The 12,398-nt window shown below is 34.3% G+C and overlaps 3 protein-coding genes and 1 long non-coding RNA gene across 6 annotated transcripts in view; 2 read left to right on the top strand and 2 right to left on the bottom strand.

Annotated features, from left to right (window-relative positions):
* Positions 1-4,645, bottom strand: part of LOC115245858 — a 19,321-nt gene extending 14,676 nt beyond the window's left edge. Inside the window, exons 1-2 of one of the 3 annotated variants that reach the window (XM_029824351.1) lie at positions 2,455-4,645; positions 1,479-2,159 (exon numbers count right to left, since the gene is read on the bottom strand). In XM_029824351.1, the coding sequence (XP_029680211.1) occupies positions 2,036-2,159; positions 2,455-3,428 (1,098 nt within the window). In that variant the 5' untranslated portion in view covers positions 3,429-4,645 and the 3' untranslated portion in view covers positions 1,479-2,035. Of the gene's footprint in view, positions 1-1,478; positions 2,160-2,454 lie in introns of those variants that run through there. The other 2 variants (XM_029824353.1, XM_029824352.1) reach the window with 2 other exon arrangements.
* The window catches only part of LOC115245856 (neurogenic locus Notch protein), a 142,590-nt gene that overhangs the window by 6,061 nt on the left and 124,131 nt on the right, over positions 1-12,398 (top strand). The gene's annotated exons all lie outside the window — the stretch shown is intronic.
* LOC115245863 lies at positions 6,996-7,803 on the bottom strand. The gene is made up of 2 exons (XR_003885611.1): positions 7,563-7,803; positions 6,996-7,460 (listed from the first exon to the last, which is right to left on the bottom strand). It is a non-coding gene; the product is annotated as an uncharacterized LOC115245863 (long non-coding RNA).
* Positions 8,006-11,094, top strand: LOC115245861 (retinol-binding protein pinta-like). The gene is made up of 4 exons (XM_029824357.1): positions 8,006-8,253; positions 9,271-9,430; positions 10,242-10,344; positions 10,439-11,094. The coding sequence occupies exons 1-4, from the start codon at positions 8,094-8,096 to the stop codon at positions 10,817-10,819; spliced, it is 804 nt and encodes a 267-aa protein (XP_029680217.1). The 5' UTR covers positions 8,006-8,093; the 3' UTR covers positions 10,820-11,094.

Here is a 12,398-nt window from a genome sequence, read left to right as displayed (position 1 = left end):
AAATTTTATTATATAATTTTATTATAATATTTTATAAAAATATTATTTATATTCATTTTGGTAAAAATACGTGCTATTGCAATATTTAATATGCTTTTTAACGTTGTATATAATTTACAAAAATAAATATCGCTAAAAACGCTCTATTGCATGTGTCGGTATTATTTATCATCTACTATGAATTATTCTCGTAGTCGTAGTTCGTTCAAGATCCACGCTTGAAATATATCCAGGTGCTTCGTTTCGAGACCGTTAGGCGTTTTTTGTACACCTACGAACGAACGATGAATTAGAGGATCCGCATTTTTCAACGATCCTTCACATCGTTCCCTTCGTCGCACGACTTTGCACGAAGCATCGTAATTAGAAAGATATTACTCAAAGACAGCTCCTTTTTCCCCGAGGAGGATCGCTTCTCTCTCTCTCTCTCTCTCTCTCTCTCTCTCTCTATTTTCGGGATTGCGACGTCCATTTTATGTAATTTTACACGTCCCTTTGTTCGTCTATTATGATATAATAAAATACAAGATTTATAAAAACTCTCGCGTGACGAGAGATCGATATAAGTAAATAAAGTGTGAAATTTTATATATATATATATATATAATTATATAGAATAAAATTGATTTAAATTTGACAACCCGAAAAAGTAAATTTAACTAAACTTATTTTTATCGGTTATTGCTTTTCATCAGTTTTAATTTAGACCAATTGCTTTACTATTATGAGAAATTATATATTATATTATAATTTACTCACAAGAGAATTACTAAAATTTTCGAAATTTTTTTGATATTTAGCAAAGATATTTATAATGAGATAAAGTTTACGTAGAACGTGATAGTGACCATGTACAAGGCTCGTCGATTTAAAATCCGAATCTCGACTACGCGCGAGAGACATTTATCATTTACACATTTTTCGAGATGACGTATCGATTCGATTACGCACGCAACGTCACGCGCGAACGTTCTCTCTCTTTCTTTCTTGCAGGCCTTTGGCTGCCTTTTGCTTCGGGGGCGTGCGATTATTCAGACTTGCGTGCAAAGGATACACGATTTGAGAAATTATCGGTAAATTACCGTACACGGCTCTCTGTCACGTGTCCCTGCTGGCGATGATAAAGGGCGAACTACCCCTTAGCCGTCATGCCCGGTTCTCGCTATCTTTCGTTCTTTCACACGCGAGTTTCCATCCGTCGACTTGCGATTAAACGGTATCGTCATTATTGTCGATTTATCGCTTCCGCTGCTCAGAAAAATTATCTCTGAGAAAATTCTTTGGGAGAAAACGAAAAGTATGTATATTGGAGGGGAATCAAATAATATCTTCATCTCTGTGAGTGTAATATTATTTCAATGTAAATTTTTCTATTTTTATTTAATTTGATATTTTGAAGTTGTATCAATTTTTAATTAAAAGCCGAAATTAATAGATATATTCTTCGTTTTACTCCGAAGGTTATTCTCAGAGATAGGTTTATTTAACGATTTCGTTCGCATCGATTTTTAATCCAAACCCGCGCGAACCTAATAATTATTCATATGAAACAAATTTATTTCTCCGTAATGACTACGGATAGATTCTGCGAGCGTATTCGAGAATGAATGATTCAATTAACGGTTGATGTGCCAGTGCATTTTTTTTAACCACCGTCTCAGCAATTTACCGAGACTCAAACGTGGGTTTTCGCTGCATTCTTCATACACACCACGCATTAATATCGCCGGTGATTAGCCGGGACTGACTTTGGGGCCCACCTCATCTCATTTATCCCCCTTTCTTTCTCCTCTCAGCCGTTTGATACCACAAGTCTTAACCATTGGATCAGGCACACTGCTTTCTGCCTGAAACACCCTATCAATAGCCATGAGGGCCTCCACTTCCCTATTCAATATACTTATCATGCATGGATATGTCGCCTCATATTCACGTCTATTTTCTTGTACATCGTTCAAAATGCTTTGTTTTTTTTTTTTACTGGCCTTTTCGAGCTCTCGAATTTTATCGCGTGCCTCAGTTAAATTTTCAATAGTTAAATTTCTGGTTGCACGTTTGATACAAGACGTCGCCATCTGTGTGCTGATTCTTCTCCACCTCCAATTCGCGAATTTGCTTTAAGGTGAACTTGTATGTTGAGCGCTGAAAGATCGTTTAAGCTGAGGAAGAGAGACAGATTTTAATTTTGTGTCTTGAGTTAATTTTGGATAAGGATTAGATATAACGCTAGAGGTGGTGAATTTTCTTGCAGCGTTGGCGAAGGAGGTGGAGGAAGAAGTAAATGTAGATGATGGAAAATGAGGAAAAGGGTTGCCCTGAAGAGGATTTGTCGAGTTGCGAGTGAAGGGTAAGTTCGGATATTCTTCAGAAGACAGGGAGAAAAGAGGGGAAGATTTGTTACCTTTGAAGATATTTCTAGCATCTAGTAAAAAGACATTTCTGAATGCAGCATACTTTCTGATCTCCTTCTGTGTGATAAGTTCCGGGCAGGAAGGCGAGTCAACACGATGATCACCCTTACAATTAGCGCATTTTGGCGGATCCTCTGAGTGTTGACATTGTTCCTTAGAGAAGGTATGACCTTTTCCCTCGCAGTATGCACAGCGTGGCTGGCTCTTACAATTGACTTTAATGTGTCCAAATCTAAAACATTGATTACAGCGTGAGACTCTTGCTATATAAGGTGACACAGGATATCTGACATGGAACATGACAATATAGTTTGGAATCTTCTGGTCCTCAAAGATGAGCGAGACAATAAGAGAAGGGGTGTAAGTGATTGGCGTGGCAGCGTCTTCTTGAGAATCTATGTTAGGAGTTCTTGTGATTCTACGATTCAACCTGTTGACAGCGACAACCTTTATGGGGCTATTGATGTTTCTCAAGATCATCTGGTCAATGAGGTCCAAAGGAACATCCCTAATAATGTCCTTCCGAGAGATACGGAAGGGGGGGGGGATAAAGGCTACTACATCTTTGGTGGCAAGCCTCCTATCTTCTACTAAAGCATTGGCTGCTTCTCTAGATTTAAAAAATACTGATACTTTAGAGTATCCGATTCTTTTAATTTCAAGAATATCTTCTATGATTAGTTCACAAATGATTCTTTCAAAAATTGGATGTAGCGAGCTTTTCGAATCAGAAAGATGTTGCACATGGACATCAAAGGGTCCGGCATTGCTAGCCGAATATCGGTTGTTGCGGATGCTGTCGGTAAGCGAGATAACTGATCCAGAAACTGGACCTAAATGAAATTTCGTACTGGTCTCAGAGCCTGAGCGTGAGCTTTTAATGGATGAAGGATGTAATTTCTGATCGCCAGGGCATTTGTTGCGATCTTTCGCACTTGAGACGGGCGTGGAGCCAGCTTCAGAAATCAGCGATTCAAGAGCGGTAGCTATGTGGGGATCCTCAATGTTCATATCCATTCTTAGAGAGAAAAGGAGATTATTTACAGTTAATAATTGAGTCCCGCGTGGATTGATGATTCCTTCCTCCGGGGGATGGAAAGGAAGTCGAGAGAAATCAGGAAGAAGGTGGAGGATAGGAAAGAAAATATGACGATCTTGCCCTGGGCACTCGGAGATTCTAAAGGCCGATAAAGCGGCAGGGCTCCTTGCTCCGGATGGGTCCGCATGGTAAGAAATTCCCAAGGATTAGTTTATTAATGGTCACTGGCCGTAATTATCAGCTGCTCTCGGCGTCAGACTGAATCGTTCCGTCCAAGTAGCCGCGATGTTTTCGCGATCTACGCAGGCTCTTTTTTTTCTCAATCCGGGAAATCTTCGTTTATCGCTCATCGCACTTCTTCGTAATCGGAATAATAACTTGAGGTAGATCTCTTTCTCTCTCTCTCTCTTTTACTTTTTAAACTCTTATGATTCTCGGAGCAAGATTGTAGGAAATCCCTTAATATTCTTCTCCGTGCACTATTCCGTCTTAATTCAAGATATGTAACATATTTTGAGATGACACACTAGCTCGAAACTAGTAACTTAGAAAAATCAGATTCCCTCTCTCGTTCTCAATCGCTCTTTAATTATCTCTGAAGGATTCAAGAATGGGAGGTCCATTTAAGTCGACGAATGAAGTAAATTTTAATTGCAATCGCTCTCTCATCTTGCTTTTTAAAATCCGCGTATTCTATGAATAGTTTAATTAATTGATTAGTGCTCTCCAATCGCAAACGCGTCGGGTGGAGGCTCCGAAAAAGATGGATACTTCGAGGGGATCGACTATCATACGAGAGGGCCCACAGATGCATCACTTAGCACAACACAGCTCTTAATTATCATCTTTTTATCGCTTCTAAACGTTCACTCTGAGTATATCGCTCTCTCTACGATTGTCGACTCGTCGCAGGCCGCGCAAAGGAATTTCGGCTGTCTCGCGCTCTGACATCCCCATATTGCCTGATAAGGCAATATTGTCTGATGGCGCAAAAAGTTGTTTGTGCGGATTTAAAAGCTTCTAGAGGCTATTAATTCAGTAACGTCAATAATATCTGAGAGATCCGTTTACAGCCCAACAATTAGTGCTTGAAAACGATATTCTTTTAGAATAACTTTGGTTTGTAACAGGTTGAACTGATATATGAACAGTTAGTTGAATTCGAAACGATATTATATTAATTTATGTAAGTATTTGCGATGTATGAAAAAATTCTCTCTCTCTCTCTCTTTCTATAAATATATAGAAGAGTAAATATATATAAATTATAATATATTTAATATTTATGTTTTTTAATACATGAAAAAAAATTATTCGAATTTATTTACCCAGTGTTGAGAAAAAGATATAAAATAAAAGGTACACATTAAAGGTATAAAAGAAGCATTATTCTCTCTCTCTCTCTTTTACTTTTTAAACTCTTATGATTCTCGGAGCAAGATTGTAGGAAATCCCTTAATATTCTTCTCCGTGCACTATTCCGTCTTAATTCAAGATATGTAACATATTTTGAGATGACACACTAGCTCGAAACTAGTAACTTAGAAAAATCAGATTCCCTCTCTCGTTCTCAATCGCTCTTTAATTATCTCTGAAGGATTCAAGAATGGGAGGTCCATTTAAGTCGACGAATGAAGTAAATTTTAATTGCAATCGCTCTCTCATCTTGCTTTTTAAAATCCGCGTATTCTATGAATAGTTTAATTAATTGATTAGTGCTCTCCAATCGCAAACGCGTCGGGTGGAGGCTCCGAAAAAGATGGATACTTCGAGGGGATCGACTATCATACGAGAGGGCCCACAGATGCATCACTTAGCACAACACAGCTCTTAATTATCATCTTTTTATCGCTTCTAAACGTTCACTCTGAGTATATCGCTCTCTCTACGATTGTCGACTCGTCGCAGGCCGCGCAAAGGAATTTCGGCTGTCTCGCGCTCTGACATCCCCATATTGCCTGATAAGGCAATATTGTCTGATGGCGCAAAAAGTTGTTTGTGCGGATTTAAAAGCTTCTAGAGGCTATTAATTCAGTAACGTCAATAATATCTGAGAGATCCGTTTACAGCCCAACAATTAGTGCTTGAAAACGATATTCTTTTAGAATAACTTTGGTTTGTAACAGGTTGAACTGATATATGAACAGTTAGTTGAATTCGAAACGATATTATATTAATTTATGTAAGTATTTGCGATGTATGAAAAAATTCTCTCTCTCTCTCTCTTTCTATAAATATATAGAAGAGTAAATATATATAAATTATAATATATTTAATATTTATGTTTTTTAATACATGAAAAAAAATTATTCGAATTTATTTACCCAGTGTTGAGAAAAAGATATAAAATAAAAGGTACACATTAAAGGTATAAAAGAAGCATTATTTTCGGTAAACCTTCGGAAAACCCACCTATATGAAATAATGGGTAAGAATACCCAATTCTTATGTATTTTTGCCTCCTGAACACGAATATGAAACTTAAAAATGGCGGTCGGACTCGCAAATCGAAGAAAAACGCAAAAAACCAATCAAACGCGGGTAAACTTTTGGAAAACCCATCTATATGAAATAATGGGTAAGAATACCCAATTCTTATGCATTTTTACCTCCTGAACATGAATATGAAACTTAAAAATGGAGGTCGGACTCGCAACTCGCAAGTCGAAGAGGAACGCAAAAATCCAACCAAACGCGAAAATCCAACCCATGTACGAGGGATGCATTTTTATTAGTAATAATTCACCCCTGGGATATAGGTTTGGGTTAGATTATATCTGCCGGAAGTGGAGCCCCCCCGTAGGGGGGGGGGCGGAACCCACTGTGTCCATGCATATATTTTACAATGCGAAGCGAAGTCCATCCCACAATTATTGTGTGGATAGGAAAGTGTATGTGTGGACACAGTGGGTTCCGTCCCCCTTACGGGAGGGCTCCACTTCCGGAAGATATAACCTAACCCAAACCTATATCCCAGGGGTGAATTATTACTATTAAAAATGCATCCCTCGGACATGGGTTGGATTTTTGCGTTTCTCTTCGATTTGCGAGTCCGACTGCCATTTTTAAGTTTCATATTCGTGTTCAGGAGGCAAAAATACATAAGAATTGGGTATTCTTACCCATTATTTCATATAGGTGGGTTTTCCGAAGGTTTACCTTATTTTCTTTCGGCAAAATTTCCAGCATCGTTTTTGAGATATCTTATTTTGTAATATGCCGATACAGTGCATTTGTGTGTTTCTTGATTCTTTGTATAAACATTACTCTTTGTATAAAAATTTTAGTATTTTTGTTAAATTTCATATTAACATTTTTATAATGAAATACTTTTGAGATAATCTTGAGTTGATGAAAATAAATTCCGGTATTGCATTGAAGTGTGTGTGCTTTCCGGTTGTAATATAAATTATTATTTTGTGTTTGATTACCATAGAGTACTTCATGCGAGGTATATTTCGATTAAATCTTAGCCAACAAGGATGACATGATTGAAAAATAAATCTAATTATCTTGAAAATGATGCACTTCTAAAAATCGTATTAAAGGAAAAAGATGCTTATTTTTTGACAAGAAATATCGATTTGTATCCATTCTGTATACAAATCTCACGTAAGCGAATAAAAGAATTTAAATAACAAAAAGACTAAACAGACAAAATAAAATTATAGCATGTAAAGTAATAATAAATGAACCATAGCATATAAAATAATAGTAAAATAAGATCATTAAAATCAATTACATAGATAAACTTTTTTGTTTTTTGAGCGGTTACAGTCACATCCATATACATGGTAAATATAATATAAACAGTTGTTGTTTGTTTCAACAATGAGGAAAGAATAACAGGAGTGAGTATATCGGTAATGGGGGTAGACTTATCGCGAACAGTAATACGTCATCGCAGCCATCTTGACCGTCCACTTTTTTGACGTTTTTCAGGGCCGTGTACAGCCACTTGTTGCCTTACTTGTTCCAATCTGCACTTATTTTGCGCATGATCACCGATTCTAAATAAGTGAGAGGAAGAGCCAGTATTAGGCTAAACAAATATTATTAATAAGTGTTAATTGTAAGATGATGGTGCATTGCCAGGCCTTTGAGATACTGACGTATACAGTATCTCTGTCATGCTGCAATTCGTCCCTAAGCGGCCATCTTGACCGTCCACTTATATATAGTCACTTCCGTTCGCTCGCCAAATGTGACCAAATGCTCACTCCTGTTATTCTTTCCTCACTGCGTTTCAAGGTAATTGAGCTAACACAGCGCTGAATCAGCGATGGCAGTTTCGAGATGCTGCATGCTGCATAGACCGCCATGCACTGCAGAACGCTCTGCGCATTACATGTACACGGTTCACGCTTGTGTGCGCATCCCCTCTACATGCTATGACAGCGGGCAGCGTCACGAAACTGACATCACTGCGTTGAATGTGATACAGACGATTTCAAATACGTTTTAGCCAAGGTCGCGCATATACGTAACGAACAGAACACGTACACATATACATACCTCTCTATGGCCGTGCTACGCATGCGCGAAATGGCTAAACTGTTGGCAAATACCGTAGTGACACTTCGGTCAATCGCAGAGATAAGTATACTTTTAACGGATAAGGTTCTGTCATTACTATTATCACAATGACAGACTCTCAGAGTTGCAATAGTGTTGCACATAACTTGACAATCGAGCAAAAGGAATATGCAGCAAAAGTTTTAAATGAGTCCGACGAGAATAGAGAAAACGCTGTCGCGGAGATTAGACATTGGATTCAAGAGAACGATTTACGCGCACGAACTGGTAAAAAAATAGCAGTCTTTTTATGTTAGAGATTCTAAGATATTTTTGAATAACGTTTAATTACGATCCATTAATTCTAGAGCATTAAAATAAAGTTATTATGAACTATGATTAACACATTAACACGGATTAGCGTATGTGGGATTATGTTTAACAAATGTTAAACTTATTGAATTCGTTTCTTTTATTGAATGAAAAGTGTGTTTTAACTGAGATGCGATAAATTCTTACATGTTGTCATTATAAAAAGATAATTTGAAAATTTTGATTAAAATAGAATATTAAGATTGTCACACAAAACAAGAATGCAAAATTACGTTACAACGATAAAATTTAATATAAGTGCATTTCTCTTAAATCATTCTCTTCAATAGCATTAGCTGTAACATACATCATGCGCACGTATCTTTTTGCGTTATGTGATTAATGCACAATTTTTTTATGTTGTCATACTTGATAGTGTTATTTTACAATGTGCTTGAAATTGAGATTCTATTCAACCGCTATGATATAAACTAACTAAAATAAAAAAGTATATTGAATAGATTATGTTATAAATCACAGTAAGATTTCTATTGAGAGAAAGCATTGTCTGTGCAATATGCTTTTTTCACGTTTTTTTACTTTACATCATAACAATTAAAAATCAATAATTAAGAATAAGATTCTCGTAATTCCAAGTACATGTTGTAAAACAACTTATTAAGTACGATAAAAATAAAATTATTTATTAATCATTAGCTAATTGCAGTTTATAGATACATATTTGATATCGTGATACACTGCAAGGAAATAAAAATTAAATTATTAAATGTACATATAATAACATTTACACTTTCTCTGTCTCTCTTTTAAATATAGTACATTAAAAGAAATTTAGTAATACATTTTTTATTAAAAAAAATTATTTGAAAAATTTTCCGTTTTCAAAATTCTAACCCTTTAGACATATGCCTATATAATTTATTCATTAATGTGTCGTTTTTCCTTTGAGAGAAAACGTTAATTTATATACAGATGACTTCTCCATTTTGCGATTTTTGAGAGCCTGTAAATTTAACATTGAGAATACTAAGACCAAGTTGCGAAATTATCAAAAGCAGCGAGTTAAACTACCGGAGTGGTACGCGAATAGGGATCCGCTACATCCGAAACTACAGGAATTGCTCGATATGGGGTATAGTATTACAATTATCCCAAAATATAATTATGAGAGTGCGAAAGTTTATGAAGTTTTTCTATCAAATATATTTCTATAAAAACATTTTTTACAAACTCGCTAAAAACGAGTCTACATGTAAATATTTGTATCTCGGTTAATCTACAAATAAATAAATAAATTTTACTATTTCGTACTATTGTACTTGTAGATAAACAACGTATATTTCAGACGAAGATGACTGACTATGAAACTTCACGGTTTTCGCACTTTCATAATAATCATTATCAATTTATTTCGTAATGATTTACTTGCAAAATGTTTACCACAGTGTACATTTATTTATAATTATGACCTGTTTTGATGTTATTTAATTGTAATAATTTATATTCTTAAATTATAAATAGAGTTTAAACATTAATTCCGAGCTAAATTCTTAATAAATTATATTCCTAACAAATATTCCTAATAAATTATTAAATCGTCAGAGTTTATGAAATCTCAAAATTTTGCATCATTTTTTACGACAGACGTATGTCTTAACCGTAGTTTTATTCTTAATGATCAATTCTTGGATGATTTTTTATTTAATATCTTTTTCACACATACACATTTCTATGACATTATAATTTTATTAATATATAATTACTTTTAAATATATATTTATCGAAAACTTAGTTTATTTTGATGGTTAATAATTCATTTTGATGGATACAATAGTTTATTTTTTTAGTTTAACTGTAAATACAACATTCTAGATATATATATTTGCCGTAAAATTAAATATAAACATTTTTAAAAGATTTTGAAATATTTTGTTTACGTTTAGAATTTGTTTACCTTTGCGAAAGTTGGATGATCAAGGAAGAATGGTTATCATCGCGCGTCTTGTGCATAATCCAGACATATTTACATTATCAGACGCACTTAAGGTATTAATAGCCTAATGACCAGTGTCACAAAAGTTATATTAATTTAAATTGGTTCTTTCTGTTTGTTTATATTTTTCGACGGGTGATTTTTTAGGTCTCATCTATGGTCTTAGATGTGGCTATAAGAGACAGCGTTGAAGCATCCTTGTACGGTTTCGTAATAATTATAGAGTTAGGACACGCAACTTTGCATTATATCGCTCAAGTGACACCTCGCATTATAATAAATCTAATCCACGCATGGCAGGGTTGTTACCCCGTAAGAATTCAATTGCTTAACTATATTAATACGCCAGAATTTACTAAACAAATTATAGCAATTACCGAGCGATACTTCTTGAGCAAAAAACTCAAACAAAGATTGCGTATCTACACGTATAGCACGACGCGCAATTGTTTTATAAATATGCCAGCTAATATCTTACCTGTTGAATATGGTTTAATTTTTATGATAAGCTTGTTTCATCCATCTTAATCTCGATTTGTAATTTATACAACGAGAATCACCATCTGAAAACTTATAAATATATTTACACCGAATTTCTCTAAGAATATCGGACCGTTTGTTACGAGAAATCACTACAAATGGAAAGTCAACTTTCTTCTCATTTTATATTAAATCAAGAGGTACAATAGTGTTTCTTATTAAAATACGTTTACATAAGCATTCAAATATAAAATTGTATGTTGAATTTTATTGTGGATGTAATAACTTTAATTCCGAAATATAGTAATAAAATAATTAAATTATATATTGTGCATTATATTATTTTACATAATTTGCCGCAATATATATATATATATATTTTCTTTTCTGATATTATTTTTATTGGAGAACGAGATTCAAGCAATAAAATATATACTATTTTTATTACATATGATATATCGAAACACGCCAAAAATAATTTTTGCTCGGATTTTGACAAGAATCATAATTGTCCAAAGAAACTTTGCCAAAAAGAAAAAATGCATATTTTTTATAAATAATACGTTTCGTAAGAATAATATGGATCTGTATCTTACATAGGATATTATGTTCCACATATACATATATCTTACGTAAGCGCATAAATTATTTCAAACGATAAAATAAAAATAGATAAATGTCAGGAACGCTTCTTATACCTTGCTCAATTTGATTATGATTCTTCTAATATGTGTGTATGTTCTAAAGAAATCATGAATATACATCACACACACACACACACACACACACACAGATAGACTTTTTTTAACGGTTACTGTTCTACGCGTCGGTAAATATGCCGATAACATAATCGATTAGTATTGTATTTGACCGAAGGTGATTAAGATGACAAAGCGCTGAGTATGATACGAACAAAATAAACGCGTATTTCCGCGTTTTAATCAAGGTCGCAAACACGCGTAGCGAACAGATAGCAACATATATACTATATATCTCGCTGTCGCTGTACGCATGCGCGAATTAGCTAGCACGGGATTTGTTTGACAAATAACGAAGTACACTTCGGTCAATCGTAGTTGCGAGTGTCTTCTCAGTAGACAAAGTTCTGTGCTTAATTTTAATTTGACAGTCGAGCAAAAAGAATATGCAGCGAAAGTTTTAAATGAGACCGACGAGAATAGAAAAAACGCTATAGCGGAGATTAAACGTTGGATTCAAGAGAGTGATTTGCGGGCACGAACTGGTAATAATGACAGTATTAGAATGGTAGCACTAAATATTGTTGAACCACATTAAATTATTGAATGTTATTTGTTGATGGTTGATTAATTTCATAGCATGAAAATAAAATTATTGTAATATATTAGTTTCAACATTAGGATGAATTAACATAATATGAAGTTACGTTTAACAATATTAATCTCATTGAATTTGTCTTTGTACCAAATAAAAAAGTGAGTGTTTATTTTCATTGTTGTTTATTAAATTTTATTATTTCCTACACTAAGTAACTCTCTTTTTTACAAATTCCATAAATATTCTATAAATTTTATTCTATAAACATAAATATGTAATAGTCTAAATATAACAAAATATACAATTTTAAAATGATATATGTATTAATATT

Source organism: Formica exsecta, unplaced genomic scaffold, assembly GCF_003651465.1.
Source record: "Formica exsecta isolate Colony F162 unplaced genomic scaffold, ASM365146v1 scaffold133, whole genome shotgun sequence".
In the NCBI taxonomy this organism is placed as follows: domain Eukaryota; kingdom Metazoa; phylum Arthropoda; class Insecta; order Hymenoptera; family Formicidae; genus Formica; species Formica exsecta.
The sequence above is the reverse complement of the archived record's forward strand: the minus strand, read 5'-3'. Positions and strand labels throughout refer to the sequence as shown.